Source organism: Doryrhamphus excisus, chromosome 18 (genome assembly GCF_030265055.1).
Source record: "Doryrhamphus excisus isolate RoL2022-K1 chromosome 18, RoL_Dexc_1.0, whole genome shotgun sequence".
NCBI lineage: Eukaryota > Metazoa > Chordata > Actinopteri > Syngnathiformes > Syngnathidae > Doryrhamphus > Doryrhamphus excisus.
In genome coordinates, this window is record NC_080483.1 from 12,587,029 (window position 1) to 12,611,309 (window position 24,281).

Here is a 24,281-nt window from a genome sequence, read left to right on the forward strand (position 1 = left end):
TGCAGGTTTGTGAACAGGATGTGCGCACAGATGGGCCGCCACTTCGAACTAGTGACTGATGTGTTAGACAAAGTGTGAAGTAATATTGCTTGGCCAGCCTGCTAATTCCTCACAAATACACAAAAGGGGAGGAGTTCTGCAAAGAACAAAGAGATAAAAGTTTCTATTTTGCTTTGTTGCCCATAAACAAACCACTATCAGTATCTTGTATAGAGTCCTCATTTCATTGCCGTTTTTTGGATAGAGGTCATTTTTAGTTTCTTAAATCCAACTAGTAGTCCTAACCTCCCTTTGTGGTTCTCAGGAAGCAAGATGGAAGAATCACCCGCATCCCCGATGAAGTAAAGCGCTCACTCCAACATTCCGGTGGACTTTTTCCTCTTCCCTTGATCTCACAGGTATGTTCTTCTTTCTTGGATGACTGATTTGTTTATTTCAAGTGAACAACAATTGTTGTGTTTAGGACAAATCTGTTTTTACAAATGAAATGTTCCGACTTGTTAGGCATTGCATCATGCAACGCTTTTGTGTTTGTTTTCCTTTATTTCCTGTTCTTGGTTGTGAAGTGCTCTGGTTAGCTTATTATTAAAAACCTTTTCATCATAATACACAGACGCAATAGAGTATCTGGAGTTTTTGTTTGCTTGACTTTGACTATGTTCTTGCCAACAACTCTCCCTACCATTTTGCTGCTGTGTGGACCAAACCAGACCAGTTCCCTTAAGCTGCAGAGGAAACACTAATTGTGACTGGCATATTTGAGGAGCGCTCCAAGTATTTTGCCAAGCAACAAGTGACAAGAATAATAATAGCAATTCTCTTGATCGGCAGTACGTGACTGCAAGTATATGTTAGTTTCATGATGTTTTATAATGAGTCAGAATGACTTCCTGTTTGTTTGCTTTAGTGCAGCGCCCTTGAGTTAAAATGTTTATTGGGAAAAACAGTACATAGTCAGTAGGCTTATAGTTTTTCCTAGTCTGTGCATGTTAGTTTTTTGTTGTTGTTGTTGTTATAAAATATAACTAATTGATGTGATGAATGTAGATGGATGAAGCCAGATGGTTACAATAGAGCACTTTTCACATGGTGGATGTGATGAATGACAAACACTGCACTGTCGATGCCAGACACCCGTTTATGAGACAAAAAAACCCAACTCTTAACATTGTTGACTACCAAAGGAGGGTTTCAACATATTGAGCCATTCATTCTCCTTATTCATTCATCCTCATGAGGGTTGCGGGGGTGCTGGAGCCTATCCCAGCTGTCTTCGGGCGAGAGGCGGGGTACACCCTGGACTGGTCGCCAGCCAATCACAGGGCACATATAGACAAACAACCATTCACACTCACATTCATACCTATGGACAATTTGGAGTCGCTAATTAACCTAGCATGTTTTTGGAATGTGGGAGGACACCGGAGAAAACCCACGCATGCACGGGGAGAACATGCAAACTCCACACAGAGATGGCCGAGGGTGGAATTGAACCCTGGTCTCCTAGCTGTGAGGTCTGCGTGCTAACCACTCGACCGCCGTACCGCCCATTTCTATTTTGTAGAAAATAATCTGATGTTTATCACGGTTAAGGAAGTCCGCATAAGTCTGTGCTGGAGCCTATCCCAGCTGTCTTCAGGCGAGAGGCGGGGTACACCCTGGACTGGTCGCCAGCCAATCACAGGGCACATATAGACAAACAACCATTCACACTCACATTCATACCTACCGACAATTTGGAGTCGCTAATTAACCTAGCATGTTTTTGGAATGTGGGAGGAAACCGGAGTACCCGGAAAAAAAACCTATGCATACACGGGGAGAACATGCAATTGAAGGTGGAATTGAACTCGGGTCTCCTAATTGTGAGGTCTGCGCGCTAACCACTCAACCGCTGTGCATCCTACTAAGAAGCATGAAGTTGTAATATTAAGGACTCAAAATGTAATATAAGAAACAAATAAAACAAAGAATAAAGTAGCAATTACACATGCATGGGAGAACATGCAAACTCCACACAGAAATAGCCGAGGGTGCGATTGAACTCCGAGCTGTGAGGTCTGCGCGCTAACCACTCAACCACCGTGCAGCCGCACATTCTCCTTGTATTAAAACATAATGTATTATATTTTTCTATATATGAAGCTGCTTTGCATGTATGCAGCATAAGATGGGTATAATTTGCTTTTCTCAGCAGGCAAATCAGTGCTGCTGACTTTCATCCATCAGTCTGGAAATAACACTAAAATATTGCATTAATTATATGCGTGTCAGTGCTCACAAAGAAAAATACTTAAAAAAAAACGACTTAGTTTTAGCCCCAATCCAGACTTTTGGGGTGAGTCATCCCTGGCCAGCCTACTTTCATGTGTGCCTTTATCCGCCTCATCAGCTGCTATCCTGGAGCGATTGCATCCGGGTGAAAGGTGCAGCGAATGCCCAATCCCCGCCCCGCCCCTACCATCCCATCCTATCCTGTAGCTCCTGTAACTGTGCTTGGCAGGCGCCTGTAGTGCCTTGCCATGTGCGGCAGTAAGTTCCTCTCTAATTCATAGTATAGGAAGCCTATTACTTCTGTCATGCTGTAAATACAATTTGCAAGCAACGCAGTGGTTGCATAAATATAACCAGTATATGGCGCTGCTGGGAACTGATTTACATATACATACATTATGTTTTATAAACTCCGGTTCCCTGTTTTTATATTGACTTATGCACTGACTCTATAAATTATTATGTATGAGGATAAACAGTCATGCCGATGCAGTATATGTCATGTCATTGAAATGCATTTTGTTATGAGGGAAGTAATGTGTGCTATAAGGAAGCATCCATACAATAGATGGATAGACACAGACACAAATGCAGTTTTGTGCTCAAATTTCAGCTCAACAAAACCTTAGTTCGCAGTACAAAGTTGAGCGGTACTGCAATTGTGGTTATCAACTTACTTTGTCAAGTCCGGTGCTTTGTGCTCAGTGTGGGTTCACATTAAAGGGATGAGGGCAAGGGTGAATCGCTAGCAGATTAATGCTGAGTATGTAAATGCGGTCATTATACGAACCATACATGTTGGGGACATTTTTTGTGTGACAATTTTTTTCCTTTTTGTTGCAAAAATGTTTTTGCAGTTGATTGATGCCTCACAATCCTTATTCCTCCAGAAGGTTTTGCAATATAAGAAAACTACCGGACTGAGTACTCACACAAGGATTGCTGTGACACATACGTCTGCTAACACTAGCCAAATTACTATTTCATATATACGTCTGACGTCAGCTGGGATAGGCTCCAGCAGGCCTCCATGACCCTAAAGGAATATTTGATATTACATTGTATTACTGATGCTTGGCTAAGGTGCCAAATCGATCCCTTACAGAGAATTTCTATTAAAATGTAGTACACAGGGCTGCACGGCGGACGTGTGGTTAGCGCACAGACCTCACAGCTAGGAGACCCGAGTTCAATCCCACCCTCGGCTATCTCTGTGTGGAGTTTGCATGTTCTCCCCGTGCATGCGTGGGTTTTCTCCGGGTACTCTGGTTTTTTAATTGGCGACTCCAAATTGTCCATAGGTATGAATGTGAGTGTGAATGGTTGTTTGTCTATATGTGCCCTGTGATTGGCTGGCCACCAGTCCAGGGTGTACCCCGCCTCTCGCCCGAAGACAGCTGGGATAGGCTCCAGCACCCTCTGCGACCCTTGTCGACCCTTCTGGAACAATACATTTCTATCCAAAAACACTAAATTATTTTAACAAAATTGCAGAAAAATCATTTAAAAAAATATATTTTTTTTATATTTTGCTCCCACTAACATTTGGTCTCTACTTGCTAGCACAGCAGACTTCAGAGCCTTTACTTCAGGGGTAGGCAAACTACGGCCCGGGGGCCACATGTGGCCCACCAAGCGTTTGAATCCGGCCTGCCAGTTGCTTTCTAAGTATTTCAATTTTTAACATACATAATGGCAACATGACTTGCAAGTCGGATGTCTTATTCAGTAAAAAAAAACAACAAAACTAAAATTCAATTTCGGAATTTGATGTGGTCTGATGTTCAAAGTGCTCCAGAAAAAAAGGGTCATTAGAACATATAGCTAATAGTTTGACACTTTTAGATAAAATTAGACAAATAATTCAAGGTGGACTGTTAGAATTATAAGCATAAAATAGTGTGTAAAATATATATTCTGCTAGATGTTACCAAATAACAAATAAAAATGAACTTTACCACAACATGTAACATGTATTAATCATTTTGGGATATATATATATATGTATTTATGATGTTACAATATCAACATCAAATCAGTTCTTTTCTGGTTATTTTTTCGATGTGATGTGAATTCTGTGGAGGAATGAAAATCAATACATTGGTGATGATGATGTCTGTAGGATCCACTCAGATGAGTCTGGCTTGAAAAGCAGCAAACTGTGCAGGAACACAATGGAGGTCCAACAATGTTCACTCAGCAGGCAAACATAACTCCAGCGGTTCAACCATACCTCTGCAGCCATTGATTGACTCCCTTTGAAGGTTAGTGTACCGTGAGAGGCTGAGAATAACCCTGAGAGCATCAACGTGGTGCTGGGGGGGGCGGAGTACGGCGCTGTGCGGGCATATTGTTTTGAATGCAAATCATTTGTTAGTTTGCCTCCAGGAAATACAAAAAAAAAAGAAGTTCTTCTCTTGTGTAAACTTAATGAAGTCGAGCTTCACCTCCTTTTTCACACTTTGAGTAGGAAGACGGGCGGCGGTAGTTGATGGTTATTTATGCCACCCTTTTATATGCGCTTGCATGCGGGATCTTTGACAGTCGCCGAGGCGAGTCTGCCAGGCAAGCGGCGCCGCCGTTAATAAGTCAGCCACTCGTGCGCCGCTATACTCTGAGATGAAGAGGTCTTAGCCTTGCTTTCCAACACAGCCAAGCCTTCTCATTATTGCAGGCATAGTACAGTTGAATTAATATCAAGTCAGAGACCCCAAAAGTTGAAGGATCATTTTTTTTTGGAAATCTGTGCATCAAAAGCAAGGGTCTCAAACTCAAGTATCAAGTATTCAGTCCAGAATCATGTTTCAACTATGTTTCATCCGAGCAGGCTTCATCATTTCACACTCAAAGACTAGGTAGGACAGCTCTAGTCAAGCAAGATCCAATGTATTTATCCTCAAAAACAGGAAGCGGATCCAGACGGGAATGGTTGGCTTTTTAGTGTCAAATGACGATTGTTAGGATACAATGGAGTGGTGCCCGCCAACCATGGTTGTTTGGGTGGCATCCTATTGATGTCATGGACCCATTTGGCTATGCATTGTTTTGTTCTTAGAGGCTAAATGACTGAGTCTTAGTCTTAGGAAGTATTCAGAGACTAGTTTCTCAACCTTAACTCGATGGATTCCCTCACTTCATTTGCACACCATCCTTCTTCCTCTGTTGACTAGGAATATGTATGTTACGCGCTAACGATGGATCTGCACGATCGATCGATAGCGCTGCGCCCGAGATGGATCCATCGTTAGCGCACAAATCAATCTGTTCTCACAATCGATGGTATATTACTGCGCCCGGGATGGATGTGTGTAGTTTGTTTAGATGCCAACAGATGGCAGCTCTGAGCGTTGTTACTTACAAGAATCAACAAGAAGTCGATGCATGCAAATTTCAAATCTTTGAATTGTCAAACAGTTCACTTTGTTACTGTTCTCGGTGGGGGGAGTGTGAACCCTAACCCCGAACCAGAACCAGAACCCGAACCCTAATCCTAACCCTAACCCCAAACCCAAACCCTAACCTTAACCCTAACCCCCCAACCCTAACCCTGTCATTGTATGCAATTAGCGGATCAACAATTGTCATTATATCGTCAGCGCAGTGTCAAAGCATCGGTCTCCAGCGCAAGGCAGTTATATCCATCGTGAGCACAGAAATCGATGGATTTGTGCGCTCACGATGGATCCATCTCAGGTAGACCACCCAGTCTTGGATCTGTGTTGTGCCATGCGCCTGCTCAGTGGCTAATTTAGTTTTCCCAAAGTAAAAATCGGTGCATTTCTCACTGCACTGGACAGCATACATCATATTGTTCTTCTGGGTATGGAGTTTCCAGTCTTTGGAGTGTACCAACCTTTTTAGGGAATTGGAATCAGGATACATTTTACTCATTAAAATGAGTAAGTGTAATTATTTCTGCTCATTATGTGTAAGTCCCATTCATAGAAATGAATGCAGTTCTGTTCTATTCTATTATATTGAATGAGCTTTTGACTAGTACTGAATGTGGTTAAGGTTTGTTCTCTTGGAAGTAAGCAACCCTACAGAAGCGGGTCAAAGATATAATCTGATGGCTGCCAGTGTGACTGATAGGGAGAAACACATCTCATCCCCGTGGTGCATGCTCCACGATTTGCACACAGTGAGTGGAAAATGCTGGCGGTGTAAAACCTTTCATATTGATGTGGAAATCAGAATGGGATGTGGAGTAAACTTAAATTGACATAAGACAGCATTAGAATGATGGCCAAAATCTAACTGTGATGCTGGAGGTTTGACAGTGTAAAAGTGCTTTTAGCAAGCCCCACTGGGGGCATGTCATTTTGGGTGTCTGTAGCTTTAACGCTAATGAGCTTTGATGAGTTTGTCCATGCTATGTCTCCAACAAGTGCTATTGTGTATTTTATCCACTATATATGTGTATGTATGTATATATGTATATGTATGTGTATGTATGTATATATCTATCTATATATACGTATCTATATATATATATATATATATATATATATATATATAGTGTGCGTGTGTATGTATGTATATGTGTGTGTATGTATGTATATATGCATGTGTATATATATGTATGTATATGTGTATATATGTATGTATGTACATATAGTATGTATGTATATATGCATACGTATGTATGTATGTATGTATATATGCATACGTATGTATGTATGTATATATGCATACCTATGTATGTATGTATGCGTATGTATGTATGTATGTATGCGTACGTACGTAAGTACGTATGCGTACGTATGTATGCGTACGTACGTAAGTACGTATGCGTACATATGAATGCGTACGTATGCATACATACGTACGTATGTACGTATGTATATGTATGTATGTGTATATATACGCTAACCCTGCACTTACCTAACATAATACATTCAAGAGGACACAAACATCACAACACTAGCTTCCCTATGTGAGCCACAATGCTAACAGCAACATCAAGCTAGGTTAGCCTATTTGCTGATAAAATAAAAAAGGATCAAACTTACAGCTCGTGTGCCTGTTGTTGACAAATGGATAGTTGTTTTATGTTGTGTAGCAAAGCCTTTTTTTTTTCCTTCTTTTTACAAAGCTGTCCACTGTGAAGATTACAAGCGAGATGTGACTTCATCTAGCTAGCGGCGGGTCATGTCCATGAGGAAGAAGGTTTTTCCCCTCTTGACGACATCAAAAACCAGCGTTTGAGCGCCTCTATTATAAAGACGCAAACAATTGAGCGCGATTTCTCATGTACGGCGCTCATAAACAGACTCTCGGAACACATACTGCTATTAGAACATGTCGCTTTTGCATGATAAGAGGCCTTTAAGAGCTGGCTTTGTTCACAGAGCAAAGAGGAAGACGAGTGTTCCCATGTTGTGATTCAACAAAAAGAGAAGTGTACACAATTGTAGCGTGTGATGGGGGGGAGCTTCAGAGACATTTTGTTCCTCCCTTCCTTCTACTTCCTCCAAAGCAAATGTGTGTGCCGGACTGTTATACAGTGCGTAAAAAAGAGGAAGGAAGTGGAATTCTATCCTCACGTTTTAATGTCAGCTTTCTCCTTGCACACCGACGTGCCACTCAATTTTACTCCGTCTTTCCACTTTGGATTCAAGTTAGCATTTTTTTTTTTTTTTTTGCATTTTGTAGTAATGACAGAGCATAGGTTGTTGTCGCACAGGCGGGCCCACAGCGCCCCCTGCAAGCCTCTGCTAAAGAGAAGGTGCCTGAGTGATGTGAGTATGTTTCACTTTGCTACAAGTGGTCCCATCATGCCGCCATAGTGGGAGAGATGTGACTGATGTGCTTACTCCTCAGTGGTTCAAGCGCTTCTGCTCCAGATGAGGTCCTTTGCTTCTTGTGTGACCCCCCCTCTGTAGTCCCTGCAGGGACAGACCAGATACATGTGGTTCACTGATCATGTAGTCTACAATGGACAGTGTTTGTTTTGGAGTCAGGAGTATGCCAACAAACGTAAAACTCAATTAAATTTGGGGCACAGCTGCAGCAAAGCAATGGTCAGCAGGCGTGCAAGTTGGTGCTAAATCTCATTAGAAAAACTAGAAATACATATGCAGTGGATCCCTGCTGTTTTTCACCGAAAACATATCACAGAAAGTCGGTATTCATTTATAAATATATGATATCACGTAGAGATGTAGAGATCTTGCACTTTGTTCAGTGGTCCTTGAACATATCGTAGTTATACGCTGGCTACAGCATGGCATTTAATTGAAAGCAGACTGCCTGACTTTAATGATCATTTAGAGTGCATGATAAAGTTGGAAAGGAAAACATTTGCTCTAATTGACTGACTGGGTTCATGTAATAACAAGTCATGTATATTGCACAACATAGCAGCTGCAGAACCAATGTTGTATTCATTTATAAATATATGATACCACGTAGAGATGTAGAGATCTTGCACTTTGTTCAGTGGTCCTTGAACACACCGTAGTTATACGCTGGCTACACCATGGGCGTTAATTGAAAGCAGACTGCCTGACTTTAATGATCATTTAGAGTGCATGATAAAGTGGAAAGGAAAACATTTGCTCTAATTGACGGACTGTGTTCATGTAATAACAAGTCATGCATATTGCACAACATAGCAGCTGCAGAACCAATGTTGTAATGGCAGTAAAGAGTAAAGAACTGCTCAGACAGAATAATCTGTAATTACGCTGATGAGTTCAAGTAACAAGTAGAAGTTTCACAAAAAAAAGCTGAGTAACGCAACCAATATTTTAAAGTGCATGCAGAGGTAGATAAAGATGGTTGTTGTTGCCTAGGCATGATACTTTAACGACGGCTTCTATAATAATAATATTACAATGATAATAATAACAGGGGAAAACAAGACTGCGGCATGAACATGATTATATCTTGCAAAAAGGGGTAGGCATTTATTAGCTTTTGCTTCAGCCTACTCCTTTTGGGCTTGTGATCAGGTAGTTGAATACAAATGTAAATAATGGAAAATTATATTTTGACTGATGTAGGAAATGCACTGTAATGTTTCATATATTTGCCCAAATAAAAAAAAAAATCAAACATTAACATCAGTAGGTTTCCCACAGCCACAGATGTTAATACCTGGCACTGATTAGAGACCGCGGTGGTTATTTTAGTTTGCAGACTAAGTGAATTGAGGCGTTATAATTGGAACATTAGTGAAATTCAATATATTGCAGCCATATGTAAATTGGCTATTGGCTACTAGTATAGTGATAATGATAATAATGATAATACATCCTGTATGATTGATTTATTATCTACTACTGATACTATTATTTTCACAAGTGCATCCCTGAAGGGTCTGAAACACAAGTGTGTACTTGGATCCCTGCCCTTGCTTTCGACATGTGTGTGTGTGTGTGTGTTTGTGTGTGTTTGGCAAGCTCAGCAATGGCCCTTAGTAAATTGAAGATGTCATGTGGAAACATCATCTTGGCATTTCAGTCCACTTGTGTTACATGGTGTACAAATAGGGTTGAATACACAACAAGCATAAGGCCAGATGTGGTCACCGCCTCCTCCTTCGCCTCAGATTTGGGCTGCTTTACACCACAATATTATTTATTTAGTTCATGTGACAATGTTGTGGTCTCATTGTCAAAAAAAAAAAAGCTTCAATGATTAGCAGTGAGGACAAATTACTTCCATATTTTTGACTTGCGCTGCTTTGACCTCACCTGTGAGCTTAAATGGGCCTGTTTCGCACATTTTGGCAAAGTGTCCTCCGGCTAATTGGACTCCTGTCGGCTGTAGCAACACAACCCATGGAACATTGAGGATTGTTTTCCCAAATGAGTTACTTGTTTGCAATATTTTCCATTATTCTCTCTGCAAGTTGTGGCTGGCTTTTTTTTTAAAGACTGAAAGAAAAGAAGTGATACCAATACAAGTCTGCATGCATGTCAACTGTCTCCTCTCCTCCACTAGAGCTCGGACCTGTTTGCCATGATCGAGAGGATGCAGGTAGTGTAAGTGGCCGTGACACTTCCTCTAGCTATATTCGCAAACGAGCCCTCCTCTGAATTTCACACCTAAAATACAATTTATTTCTTCTTTGACACGGTAGCTTGCCTGTCCTGTTAGTATTCCAGGCTGCAGCTTATATGTGGCTGGATCCCGCATTTTACATTTGCAGTTTTCCACTTTGCTGCTGTCTTCAACGCCTTTGCTTTTTGCTTTTACGCCGATCGCAATCACTTGTCAAATTTTTATGTATTTTTCATTCATTCATTTTCTACCACTTATCTTCAGGCGAGAGGCGGGGTACACCCTGGACTGGTGGCCAGCCAATCACAGGGCACATATAGACAAACAACCATTCACACTCACATTCATACCTATGGACAATTTGGAGTCGCCAATTAATCTAGCATGTTTTTGGAATGTGGGAGGAAACCGGAGTACCCGGAGAAAACCCACGCATGCACGGGGAGAACATGCAAACTCCACACAGAGATGGCCGAGGGTGGAATTGAACTCGGGTCTCCTAGCACTAACCACTCGACCGCCGTGCAGCCCTTGACGTATTTTTGTTTCATCAAATACTTAAAAACTCGATGACTTTTGTTTGATCATGTTTTATTATCAAAGAACATGCAAACTCCACACATGCCCGAGCGGGGAATCGAACCCTAGTCTCCTAGCTGTGTGGCCTGCCGCTGTGATATGTAAAAGAATATGCATATAATGTGACTAATCATTATATTGTATAATGCAGCATCAACAGAACCATTCATTCATTCATTTTCTACCGCTTATCCTCACAAGGGTCGCGGGGTGGAGCCTATCCCAGCTTGGCCAGCCAATCACAGGGCACATATAGACAAACAACCATTCACACTCACATTCATACCTATGGACAATTTGGAGTCGCCAATTAACCTAGCATGTTTTTAGAATGTGAAAACCCACGCATGCATGGGGAGAACATGCAAACTCCACACAGAAATGCCCGAGCGGGGAATCGAACTCGGGTCTCCTAGCTGTGAGGTCTGCGCGCTTACCACTCGACCACCGTACAGCTTTTGACGTATTTTTGTTTCATCAAATACTTAAAAACTCGATGACTTTTGTTCGTTCATGTTTTATTATCGAAGAATCGAACTTTGGTCTCCAAGCTGTGTGGCCTGTGCGCTGTGATATGTAAAGGAATATGCATATAATGTGACTAATCATTATATTCCATTATGTTCCATGTGGCATACCATACTTAATGTTCGCATTTGAGTGTTGTACATTACAACTCCATGTTTTGATGTCGAGGGAACAAAAATCCAAGAAAGAACCAGAAGCAGCGGAGGTCTCTTCCCCTTTCTATTCATCACCCCCATTGTCCGAAAACATCAGCTTCAAAATGTGACGCGTCTCAAAGCTCGCTGTGGGCTTGTTGTACACACAAGCATCTTGGCGATCAGCAGTGCTTCTATTTCCCTTTTACTCACAAACACACACTGAGCTTTGGGAACTGTCAGCAGAACAAGAAAAGATACAAAATATAGAAATACTTTCCTGGCACCTTTCAGCCCACACAGCAGGACTGCTTAATGACTTGTGTGGTTTGGCATTTCCACACGTTTATCTTTTTTTAGAGCATCTTTTACCTTCCCTCCCCTCATCATCAGACTGACTTTATGTAATGTGATTGTGAGTCACAGGTAACAAAGCATAATCCGACACCTCTGCGCTGCACTAGGAATGACTTTGACACTTCCAAAATGCTTCTGTTTAGCTTGTGTCCTTTTTTTATTTTTAGCTGTTCTCCTGGCATTCTTTCACTCCCGTCTTCCTGTGTGCAGGGCTGCAGAATGGATGAGCAGAGGTGCCCCCTCCCTCCGCCCCTCAAAGTGAGTCTCAAATCCTCCCATCTCCTCACAGAGCACAGTGCGGAAACACATCCATGATGGATGATATATGAAGCTTTTGCTTATCAGCTGTCAGACAGACTGTTTAAGCATGCTCGCTGACTGGGAACAGCGGGACCAAATCCCCCTGTTACCTTGACGGGCTTATGCATTTGGAACATGCTCTGCACTGGAGTTTGGACTGATGCGCAACAATAGATGGGAACCATTAGATGGAATATTTCAAGGTGTTCAGACACATGTCACCATCAAGTCGACTTAGGGACAAGGTCACTTAAAGTCAACACCTATAAGCACGCTTTTACTGTAAGTACAAGTTAATTCAGATTTTTTATTCAGTTTTATGCTGTCGATTCCGATACCGATCACTCATGAGTGAGATCAACCCATGCCGATTAACTATACAACTGTATTAACTGTACATTTTGCAATTCATTTATGATGAGTGTTATTGGACCAGGGTCGCCATTAGCCAATTCCAAGGGCTTCTAGCAAATATGTAATGTTCATTAAACAACACACACAAATATTTTTTCAAAATTATAATGACAACAATAGACACAGTTACTCCATCCCCGATGGATGTAAAATCCACTTCCCTGTGGGACAAAAATGAGCTCCAAACTAACTTTAAAAAGTTACTCCATACCCGATGGACGTAAAATCCACTTCCCTGTGGGACAAAAACGAGCTCCAAACTAACTTTAAAAAGTTACTCCATACCCGACGGGCGTAAAATCCACTACCCTGTGGGACCAAAACGAGCTCCAAACTAACTTGAAAAAGTTACTCCATACCCGATGGGCGTAAAATCCACTTCCCTGTGGGACCAAAACGAGCTCCAAACTAACTTGAAAAAGTTACTCCATACCCGATGGACATATAATCCACTTCCCTGTGGGACAAAAACAAGCTCCAAACTAACTAGAAAAGGTTACTACATACCCGATAGACTTAAAATCCACTTCACTGTGGGACAAAAACGGGCTCCTAACTAACTTGAAAAAGTTACTCCATACCCGATGGACGTAAAATCCACTTCCCTGTGAGACAAAAAACAGCTCCAAACTAAAGCCATTGCTTGCTTATTTAAAAAAAATGTCACTGTGGTAAAAAGTCACGTTTGGAGTCGAGAACCGGATAATTCTACCGAGCTAGCTAGTAAGCTGCAGCCGTGACGAGCCGTGGAACACCAATAGGTTTGCCAAGGGAGTGATCAAACAATGATTTGCGTAGCCTGTGTCAAACAGACTAGTGGTGCAAATCTTATCTTATCTTTAGTATATATTCAGCGTAATTGTATTTGTTTCATGTACTGTGTATTGTATTTTTGTCAGGATAGAAATGGGCTCACTGTCTCCCCATAAATAAGAATAGTAGATTGTATAAATGGAGGCTGTGGATCAAAGAAAAATCCAATATACAGTAAATGTTTGGGTTATTTTGCCAGGGTATCTTTTTTTGACATTTTCTGTAATCTCCCAAAATTGAGGCAAGAGCAACCGGTGTGACTTCCACAAGAGCCAGAGGGTGAAATTGGAGAGGAAACTTTCCCAATGTTGGAAAATTGAAATGTTCAGTCATGTGTTTGAAATAAGGTAGCAAATGACAACAATGGATACATATGAGCAGCTGGTGCTTCATTCTATTAAAAAACTAAATACAGTACTTGTGTTCACGACTAGCAAGGCAAAGCTTTTAGACAGATATCTCTGTCATGTTTGCCGGCAAGACAAGTGACCCTGAAAAACGTCTAGCTGCATGAATGGTGACTGCGTGTCTGCTCAACCTTTACCACGAGCATCTTTTTGCTGCCTTGACTCATATTTTCTTTTCATCCCTGCAGACAGAGGAGGACTACATCCCTTATCCCAGTGTTCATGAGGTACCATTTGCATGTTTCCTTGATATAAAAACCTAAAAAAAACTACAATATAGCAGCAGACTACTAAAAACAGTGTTTTTCTGTCATCAAACGCAGCATTCTTCTACCATTATATTCCCTATCTCTCCTCTGGACATGTCCCAACCATCTCAGTCTGGCCTCTCTGACTTTATCTCCAAGGCCTCTAACATATAATGTTCCTCTGATGTACTTGTTCTTGATCCTATCCATCCTGGTCACTCCCAATATGAACCTCAGCATCCTTATTTCTGCTACCTCCAGTTCTGCTTCCTGTCTTTTCCTCAGTGACACTGTCTCTAGGCCAAACAACATGGCTGGTCTCACCACTTTAGCATTTTAGCTGAAACTCTTCTATTACACAACATGCCTGACACAAGCTTCTTCACCTCCTTTTCACAGTCTATGTTGTTCTGAACTGTTGACCCCATGTATTTAAAAATGTATCTCTTCTCCCTGTAACCTCACTCTTCCACTTGGGTCCCTCTCATTCACACACATATACTCTGTATTGCTGAAGCTAATCTTCATGCGACTAGTCTTCATGCAGTACATCCTCAAAAAAACTCCTAGACCACTCCTGTCATATCAAAGATCTTTGACTAGCATTTTGCTAGTATGTCCTCAACAACAGATTGAGGACATTTGACCAACATTTTTACAGCACATCCTTAAAAAGTAGAGCAAGTAGAGCTGTCGAGTAGATGATCTTTGGAAAGTAGTCTGTGTGTTTGTAGTGCATCCTCAAAAACAGCAGATCTTCTTTATGGCTCTGAGTCGGATCTCTGCACTGGAATGCAACACAAATGTCATCCTTTATTTTTTTTTTTTTACCTTACCTGTTGTCTTATCACAGGTTCTTGGTCGCCATAGTCCGTTCCCGCTCATCCTGCTACCCCAGTTTGGAGGCTACTGGATAGAGGGAACCAATCACAAGCCTAGAGAGACACCGGAGGAGGAGCAACTTCCATGCCCCGCTTCTTATGTCAAGCTAGAGACCAACAGCATGGCCAAGATCTACAGGAAACAGTTCATGGGCAAGGTCAGCTAAGTTGATAGCAAACATTTGCATTTCAATTGCATGAAAATGACTAATTGCAAGATGATGCCTATGCAATTGTAATGACTCTTTATTGCGTTATCCTTTGTCAGATCCTCCATGCATTAAATCCTCTTCTTCTCCCAGGAGCACTTTAATTACTACACCATGGACGCTGCCCTTGGCCACTTGGTCTTCTCATTAAAGTACGATGTCATCGGGGATCAGGAGCATCTGCGCTTGATGCTGCGGTACATTTCCTTTTATATATTTTATTATTACAGATGATGTTTATTTCTTTAACCCTAGTAGTGGAAATAATATAATCCCAAGCAACAGAGCTCAGATATTCCGGTCCAATATTTTTTTTATTTTCCATCTCCACCGTGAGCAAGTCTGAGTCAGGGGGTTTATGCAGCGACGACGAGGAGCAGACTGGACGTCTGTCAAGCGATTCATTTCAAAAAGCATTCCCCAGCGATAATTGCTCATAAAGGGAATTGGCTGCAGGGGGAGAATGGTCTGACCACCACAAGCTGTTAGCGTCCACATTCATTTGGTCTTCAATGAGATGTGACTTCAGACTTGTGCAAACTATTCAGCCTGCTATTGTTGGAGGGCCTTCAATTTTTTTTTTTATCGACGCCATTATCTCACTTCTATAAGATGTCGTTTATATCACGGAGAGGCTTCCTAGATAGTCTCAAAAGTGAAACTTTGTGCTAACTCGTTTAACAGTATGCCATAATCATGGTTTGGTATGTACCATGATTTTACGGTAAGGAAATGCATTACATAAAACTGCTTAGGCTTTTGAATGAAACATAAGACTTTGCAAACTGCTAGCAGGTAAACAAAATAGTCAAATGCATCCATCCGTCCGTCCACTTTCTGCGCCACTTATTATGATTGGGAGTTGTGACCCTCTCTGGCCCTGAATGCGGCGTATCGTCAACAGAGCCTGTCATGTTGTGGCGTTCATTCAGGTTTCTGATTGTGGGTTGGGAACAGCCCATACGCCTGGCTATATCACTGTAGCTCAAACCGGCCTCCACGCTACCCAATGCCCGGAGACATTGTTTATGTGAAAGACGTAGCACGATGCTGTTCACTGGACTAACACGAACACTGGCCTCTCTTGGGCTTTTAGATGGGCCTCCAATATATCCAATCCTCAAAATATGAAGACATCTCTCAGTCAACCACAAACAACCACAACATCTGATCGTACCCGGGTTCTCCCATCTCATGTATCTCATTCAAAGAGAAAAAAAAAATCAATAATAAGCAAGTCAATCGGTGTCTTAAGGATTTACCTGTGATTACCCATATTTCTCTGTTTTAATCTTTATTCTTGACGTGATCTGAAAATATGGAGTACATGATTGCAAGAAGGATGAGGAGGACATTAATTTTTCTCCTATTTGGCGATGGCAGAGCAACAGGCGGATCACAAGCATGATGCTTGAATTAGCCTGCTGATGTGTTTAATGTAATTGTCACTTAATTTTGTACTCCTATTCATGACACAGGAATAGATTACATGTGTCCTTCTGAGAGGTGGTCCTGTGGGGGGTGGTGTGTGTGTATGTGTATGGGGGGGGGGGGGGGGGGGTATGATTTTTGAGTGTCATCAAAATGTACTTCACTTAAAAAGGGAGCCATAGGCATGCTAGAACTCAACAGAGATGCATTCAGTTGTCAGTTTATTGCGGACGACTAAGCTAAAGCATTAGCCCCAAGCTAAATCCTCCTCTTGTGAGGATTGAAAAGGTTGTCTTTTTATGGAAAGCGCCTCTGAGAGCCATTGATTTACTTAAGCGCTCCTTTCCGAGGCTGTAATTTGTGTTGTCGGTGTAGCAGGTGGTACTGGTTGAGTCGCATTGAGTGCCATAAATTACTAGCCTCTCTCAAGCACACACGAGGCATGACTGGATGAATTGGAAAAATACATGTGAATAATTACTTCAAATATATGAACAAGACCAAAAACAAGCCTCTCCATGTGTTGACTTTAAAAAAAAAAAACGCTATTGTGTGAGAACAATGATGGCATCCATTGGCAAGCACCCAGTGCCTCTCACTGCGCCCCCGTGCATCATTTTACTGATGAAATCATTTTAGCATGCAAGAGGTCCCCACTCCTGATTGTTTTAAAAGCCACATTCACTTTCTTTTAATGGAGCTGCATGGCGAATGATGCAAGCTCGGAGTCACCCAGGCTACGCTGCTGTTGTAGTCTTTTACACGGGGGAGAGATGAATCGTGTCTATGAATACTTACTGTATATTCTGCTTCAGCTGGCAACTTTTAATTGGCTGAACTTAACTGTAACTCAGTACAGTTGGTGCTATCATCGGTGCTATGAGAAGATCAATACCCGCTTTTATGTTAGAGTTTGCAGAAGTGTCCAATAGGACAAGGAAAAGTTGCTAGATATACGAAATGCTAAGTATGCTAATTATGCTAAATATAGCAACACAGTCGCTATGTTGGCAACACCAATATCCTGTTTACTTTACAATGTAGGTACGATGCAGAATTGCAAAGACAAGCTACATTCACAGAGAGTCCCATTATAATGTGTTTATGTATTCAATTTGTAGCGGTCCATATTTGTTTGTGGCGAGCCACCACAAATATACGAGTCTATGGGAAACACCATGAGTACTCGGTGTGGTCAGCAGCTTTATCTACCTTTGTATGCACTTTAAAATGTTGGTTGTACTACTCAGCTCTGTTGTAATTGTCTTGAAAATGGACTTGTTGTAAATCATGAGTTTTCCAGTTTCAGAAATAACAGCATCTGTTAAATTATTGCTGTCACCTTTGGTAAATATGTAAATAATCTTTGTGACTATAAGAGCATTTAATATGCAAACAATGCACAACGATGAGCCAATTCAAGAAACAATACAAGCAGTTGATGTTTGCTAAATACAAGGATGAAGAGTCTTGAACCAGTCATGATGTGCTATATATATCACTATATTGACACTTACTATGGTACACATTATGTCATTGGATGGTCATATGCATTATTTAAAAAAAAAAACCTTCAACTGTATTATGGAAAGCAGGAAGTGAACAAATGTAACAGTTACTGATTGTAACAGTACCAGATGGAGGGGTAGGATTTAATAAGCTTTGCTTCTTCCTACTCCTTTTGGACATGTGGAACTGTGAACTGATTATGTGATGCATTCAATTGTAATCTGATGCATGTTCAAATGAAATAAAACCATTACCATTACCAATATATACATATTTTAAATGGTCTATTTAGTCACCGAAAGAAGATCGACACATTTTTTTTTTTGCTCCAAATTTCTAATGCTAGAGTCCACAATCAACTGACTACTTCCTACTTTTTATCTCTTTTTCCATATAATGCCTTGAAAAAAAAAAAGATTAACTTTCTATTTGAGACACAACCTTGAGAAGTTTTTGAAAGAGACATCCATGAGGCTTACAAACCCCACAAGGACGATTTTTCTCCCTGAATGCAGAAAACGCCGCTGACTTCATATATTCATTAAAGTTAATAAAAAATCAATCTTTTTTTACTTTCAGCACCAAGCTAAAAACCTACCATGACGTCATCCCCATCTCCTGCCTCACAGAGTTCCCAAACGTGGTCCAGATGGCCAAGGTAAGACCAAAGTCATTAATGTCAAGTGTCATTAAGGTGTCTTCTAGTTGCTCGTCTTCATTTTGATCTTTCACAGCTCGTTTGTGAAGATGTCAATGTGGATCGCTTCTACCCAGTCCTCTACCCAAAGGTAAACAACTTGTGTTTATTTTCAAACATGTTTATTTTAAAAGTCCTCTCTGGTCCTCAGGCGTCACGCCTAATTGTCACGTTCGACGAGCATGTCATCAGCAACAACTTCAAATTTGGTGTAATTTATCAAAAATTTGGCCAAGTGAGTATAACACAAAAAAATGTTATATTTGGAAGATGGTTCAATCCTCCTGACTGACTTTCCTTGCAGACCTCGGAGGAGGAACTCTTTGGGAACATGGAAGAAAGTCCGGCTTTTGTGGAGTTCTTGGAGTTTCTGGGCCAGAAGATTGAACTGCATGACTTTAAAGGGTTTGGATACTTTTTTTTTTTTTTTAATTACTACACAAAACACAAATTGTTTTTTAGGTAGTATATTTTAATTTTGCAGGACATTAACATGCTATGCAATCCATTGTTCACTTTTAGTGCATGAAATTGTTTGAGCAAAGGGCTGCACAGCGGTTGGCACACAGACCTCACAACTAGGAGACCAGGGTTCAATTCCAACCTCGGCCATCTCTTTGCGAAGTTAGCATGCTCTCCAAAAACATGCTAGGTTAATTGGCGACTCCAAATTGTCCATAGGTATGAATGTGAGTGTGAATGGTTGTTTGTCTATATGTGCCCTGTGATTGGCTGGCCACCAGTCCAGGGTGTACCCCACCTCTCGCCCGAAGACAGCTGGGATAGGCTCCAGCACCCCTGCGACCTTTGTGAGGATAAGTGGTAGAAAATTAATGAATTAATGTTTGAGCAAAACGTCTGTAGTGCAAAATATTGATATTTCATTGCAAAATATTGATAACTCATTGACTCTCATTGAAGTCCTTTGTAAACCAAATACACATATAACAATATCAACAATGTAAAAAACAAACTTAGAAGGGACCAAAACAAATATCTCGTCATGTTCCTATTCGTCATTGATGTGAAAGATGAAATATGTACTAATCTAATTAATCTAATTTAAGGGTGAATCACAATGTGAGAATCCTATTGGTTATGAATGATACCCAAAACAAGTTAGCTTTAATTGCCTTTACCAGTCAAAGACTACCTATTTATTCCGAGGTCAGTCATGCAGTTTACAATAAATCCTCCTCCCCTGCTAATTACTGCTGCTAATTTTTATTACAGCATTAGCTAATGCCGTGCTGCAGAGCAAAGCACTCAAGTGGAAAGTACACTGTAAACATGGCTGACGACAGCCAGCATAAAATATTGTTGCTGTCTGCTCTCTGATGAAGTGTGCACACTTGGTGATGATTTAGATTTTTAAAAATGGATGTGAATGTACACCATTAATGTAAACAAAATTTATGACGTTTTGGTGCCTAATTACTGGATTATTAGGACGCCGCATGATGTAACTCTTCTATACCCCTGAAGCACTGCACACAAAAGAGTGAAAATTATGTTGTTATTTTTTGGATAAATATATATATACATGGTGGTGTTGATATTAAACCCCAAAGTTTGACCCTAGAAGCCGTGATGACTTGAAAGACACAGAATTTGGTACACACCTCCAGGGGACTCACAAGCACATTAGTGAACATTTTGAGAAAAATGGCCGCCATCAACTCTCTATAGATTATTTACCATTATTCTAATGATTATAAAACATTGAGGATATTTGTGTTATATGTATATATATATGCTACCATGTTTTCCAAAGTTTTGAGTGCAACCGAAAGGGGACAGCACAAAAACTTCATTCATTCATTTTCTACCGCTTTTCCTCACGAGGGTCGCGGGGGGGGGGGTGCTGGAGCCTATCCCAGCTGTCTTCGGGCGAGAGGCGGGGTACACCCTGGACTGGTGACCAGCCAATCACAGGGCACATATAGACAAACAACCATTCACACTCACATTCATACGTATGGACAATTTGGAGTCGCTAATTAACCTAGCATGTTTTTGGAGTGTGGGAGGAAACCGGAGTACCCAGAGGAAACCCACGCATGCACGGGGAGAACATGCAAACTCCACACAGAGATAGCTGAGGGTGGGATTGAACTCGGGTCTCCTAGCTGTGAGGTCTGCGCGCTAACCACTCGACCACCGTACAGAATTAACGTGTTTTTGTTTCATCAAATACTTGAAAACTCGAAAAAAAACTTTGTTTGATCATGTTTTATTATCAAATAATCGATCTCGGGTCTCCAAGCTGTGTGGCGTGTGCACTGTGATATGTAAAGGACTATGCATATAATGTGACAAATCATTATATTCCATGTGGTATACCATACCATACCTCATGTTCCACACGGAAAAATAATTGGCATTTGAGTGTTGTACATTACAACTCCATGTTTTACCCGGAGTACCCGGAAAAAAACCCAATGCACAAAAACTTAAATAATTACATTTTGATTTAATGCACTAATTGAAGCCAATGAAGCTTTTTTTCTCCTTGCTGCTCTCAGCACGTCTGCTTCCTGTCTTTTTACAGCGGGCTAGCTAGCTCATGTCTGGGCTGAGTCATCACTCACTCCTTTATTGATTATGTGTCGCCTTTCAATGAATTCCTAATAAACGGTGATTTGTCCAGCAGCTCACGCTGGGACTGAAAACTTCTTGTCTCATCTGTCTTTTGCATTTTTTTTATTTTTTTTGGTCCTCTCTCATCCTGTGTGCTCCAGGTTCCGAGGAGGCCTCGATGTGACTCATGGTCAAACGGGGACAGAGTCAGTTTACACCAGTTTCCACAACAAGGAGATTATGTTCCATGTGTCCACCAAGCTGCCTTACACGGAGGGAGACTCCCAGCAGGTAGGGTGACGCTCCCGTGATTTATTACATGCAAGCTAATTAGTGATTGAACATGACTAATTGATTGCTAAAGGACTGGTCTCAATAGCCACGTTTACATCGACCCAAATATTCCAATTCCACTTGGGTTGTGTTACACTCGCAAAACGTAATAAACCATAAACGTAATACAAATCTGCAGCTTTGAATGTAATAATCCCGCAAATGTAACAAATTTCCCACAAACGTAATAAAATTTGCCTACTGCAAACATAATACTGAATTTATGTATGTAAACTGTTGTTTACGTTTTACTGCGAATGCCCCATTGACTATTCCGTTTGAGTATAGCAGTGCATGTAGACAGGAGATTGGAATATTCCTTTCCATGTATACACTGTTTTCTGGTACGTCATTCGGAAAGATTCCATTCGGAAAGAGGAAAATCTCATATAAACGTGGCTAATATTGTGAGTGGAACCTTCTCCTGTAGCTCCTTTAAGTACATTTCTATTGATTTGCGCTACTTTTTTCAAACCATACAACCTATATAATTAGTAAAAAGGCTAAAAAGCTGGAGCATGGAGGGAGGGGGTGCAGCTTACTGTGTTTTAACATTTCGGATGCCAATGGAATTACCTGGAGTCTACTTGGTGAGAGCAGAAAAGAGACTGTAAACAAAATGGCAAAATGAAAGGAGTATACGTTATAGCATAGAGCATATTCCTGTGAAGGACACTATCTGCTATCCTCAAGGTTCTGGATGCTGAAGGACTGTCATGGCTTCAATATTGTATGGATGTCGGCTACAGTACCTCTGGATTGGCAGACCGCTATCTCAAGTATCTCAGGGTCTTGTTCACGAGTGAGCGAAGGTTGGAGCGTGAGGTTGATAGGCGGATCGGCGCAGCGTCTGCAGTAATGCAGACCCAGATAAGTGGAGGAAAATGGAATGGAATGGACACTATCGACATTTGGGAAGTGGAGCTGAGTCTAGGACCCTATTACATGGACTTCTACCTCGCCGTTGCTGCTTAAGATTCCAACATGTGGAGACAGAGAGTGATGTTATGGACTAAGCACACAGGATCCCAAGGCCTTGGTCATAAGTTGTCAAGACTTAACCCTGCAGGATTGTTATCAGTTTATAGAATGACCATCATACTGAACATGACAATAGATCTCCTGTATGATAATATAATGGGTCTTCCTCCTGTCCATCATCACCACACAGCAAGTCAGCAAAGAGCGAAAGCAGGGGTCTCAAACTCAATTTACCTGGGGGCCACTGGAGCTAGGGTCTGGGCAAGGCTGGGCTGCATCAGGTTTTCCAAAAAAAAACAAAAAAAACGCATTTATTAAAAACAGAAAAATATACATATATAATATATATAATATATATATATTATATAATATAATATACTTTTTCAGTGCTTTGGTTCAGATTTTCGACAATACAAGCTCTGATAAAACATTCCACTGTTCTCAAATATCTTCATTTTTATTTTTCTGCACAAAATAAGATGAAAAATAAATAAACAAATCAAGAATAAAGAAAATCAATCAATCAGTAATAAACAAATAAATATCATAATAATAATAAAACAGCAAATAATAAAAACTTAGGAAACCACATATAGTTGGTGGGTAGACAAATTATTTTTTTCAGATAAAAATGAACAAAGCATTATTAGAGCCCTGTAGACATGACAAAACACGACTATAGTCACATTTATACTTTTTTTATTTACAACATATTGCGCAACTGCAGGGTCTTGAGACACATGCTAACTCGCAAACTAGACAGCTAGCGACCTAAACGGTAGCCTTCAAGTTATTTCCTTTAAACTTAAATAGCCAAAAACTTACCACTTCCACACAGGTAGGGAGGATAACTATGAACAGTTATTTAACCTTTAACATGAACATTAATCAAACGTAATAATTTTTTCTGGGTACATGATACCATACAGCATCCATATCAAACTTGCGCGGGCCGCACTAACATTAAACTTTCATATCAAGGCGGGGGCCTCAAACTAGTGTCCTGCGGGCCACATCTGGCCCGCGGGCCGCATGTTTGAGACCCCTGAGCTAAAAGGAATAGTTAAGATTTTTGTTCTTACCTGGGGTGCTGGAACGCCAGAACTCTTCATGTTTCTTTCTCCATCCTGGGTGTGTAGAAATTAATCGTCCTCGCCGAAGCGTGCACTACACACATAAAACCTTGCCACCTTGGCTCCAGTAGCCAGTGGCAAGAAGCCAAAGTTGTATCCGTGACGGGAAAAGCGATGTAATATATACAGGTGGTTCAGACACATTCTTGTTGTTACATAATTACAAGTCAGCACCAAAAACTGTGTCAAACAAGTGATGGAAAGGTGTGCAACCACAGTGATATGAAGAGAGAGAAAATAGTGCCATGCGATTCTGAGGCTTGGGTTTTGTATGTTTTGAACACATATTGTTTTCAGAAGCAAAACGCTAATCGGAACTACTTTCTTCAACACCAAAAACTGAGCAGAAAAGAAGATGTCGGGTTAAAGTCGTTGTTGATACAGCCTGTCTGCCTATCTAGTGCAGGGGTCGGCAACCTTTACCAAAAGAGCCTTTCTTCTTCCAGTCAAGTAAAATAGTCTG

General features: G+C 41.0%; 1 protein-coding gene across 13 annotated transcripts in view; it reads left to right on the forward strand.

Moving 5' to 3' along the window:
* The window catches only part of rap1gapb (RAP1 GTPase activating protein b), an 88,811-nt gene that overhangs the window by 50,144 nt on the left and 14,386 nt on the right, over window positions 1-24,281 (forward strand). For 4 of the 13 annotated variants that reach the window (XM_058055946.1, XM_058055941.1, XM_058055942.1 and 1 more), the window contains 11 exons: window positions 305-398; window positions 10,225-10,260; window positions 12,093-12,140; window positions 14,005-14,043; window positions 14,918-15,103; window positions 15,248-15,351; window positions 18,674-18,752; window positions 18,829-18,882; window positions 18,943-19,026; window positions 19,096-19,196; window positions 21,533-21,662. In XM_058055946.1, coding sequence (XP_057911929.1) covers window positions 10,243-10,260; window positions 12,093-12,140; window positions 14,005-14,043; window positions 14,918-15,103; window positions 15,248-15,351; window positions 18,674-18,752; window positions 18,829-18,882; window positions 18,943-19,026; window positions 19,096-19,196; window positions 21,533-21,662 — 843 coding nt within the window. In that variant the 5' untranslated portion in view covers window positions 305-398; window positions 10,225-10,242. Of the gene's footprint in view, window positions 1-163; window positions 399-4,396; window positions 4,539-10,224; window positions 10,266-12,092; window positions 12,141-14,004; window positions 14,044-14,917; window positions 15,104-15,247; window positions 15,352-18,673; window positions 18,753-18,828; window positions 18,883-18,942; window positions 19,027-19,095; window positions 19,197-21,532; window positions 21,663-24,281 lie in introns of those variants that run through there. The other 9 variants (XM_058055947.1, XM_058055945.1, XM_058055950.1 and 6 more) reach the window with 7 other exon arrangements.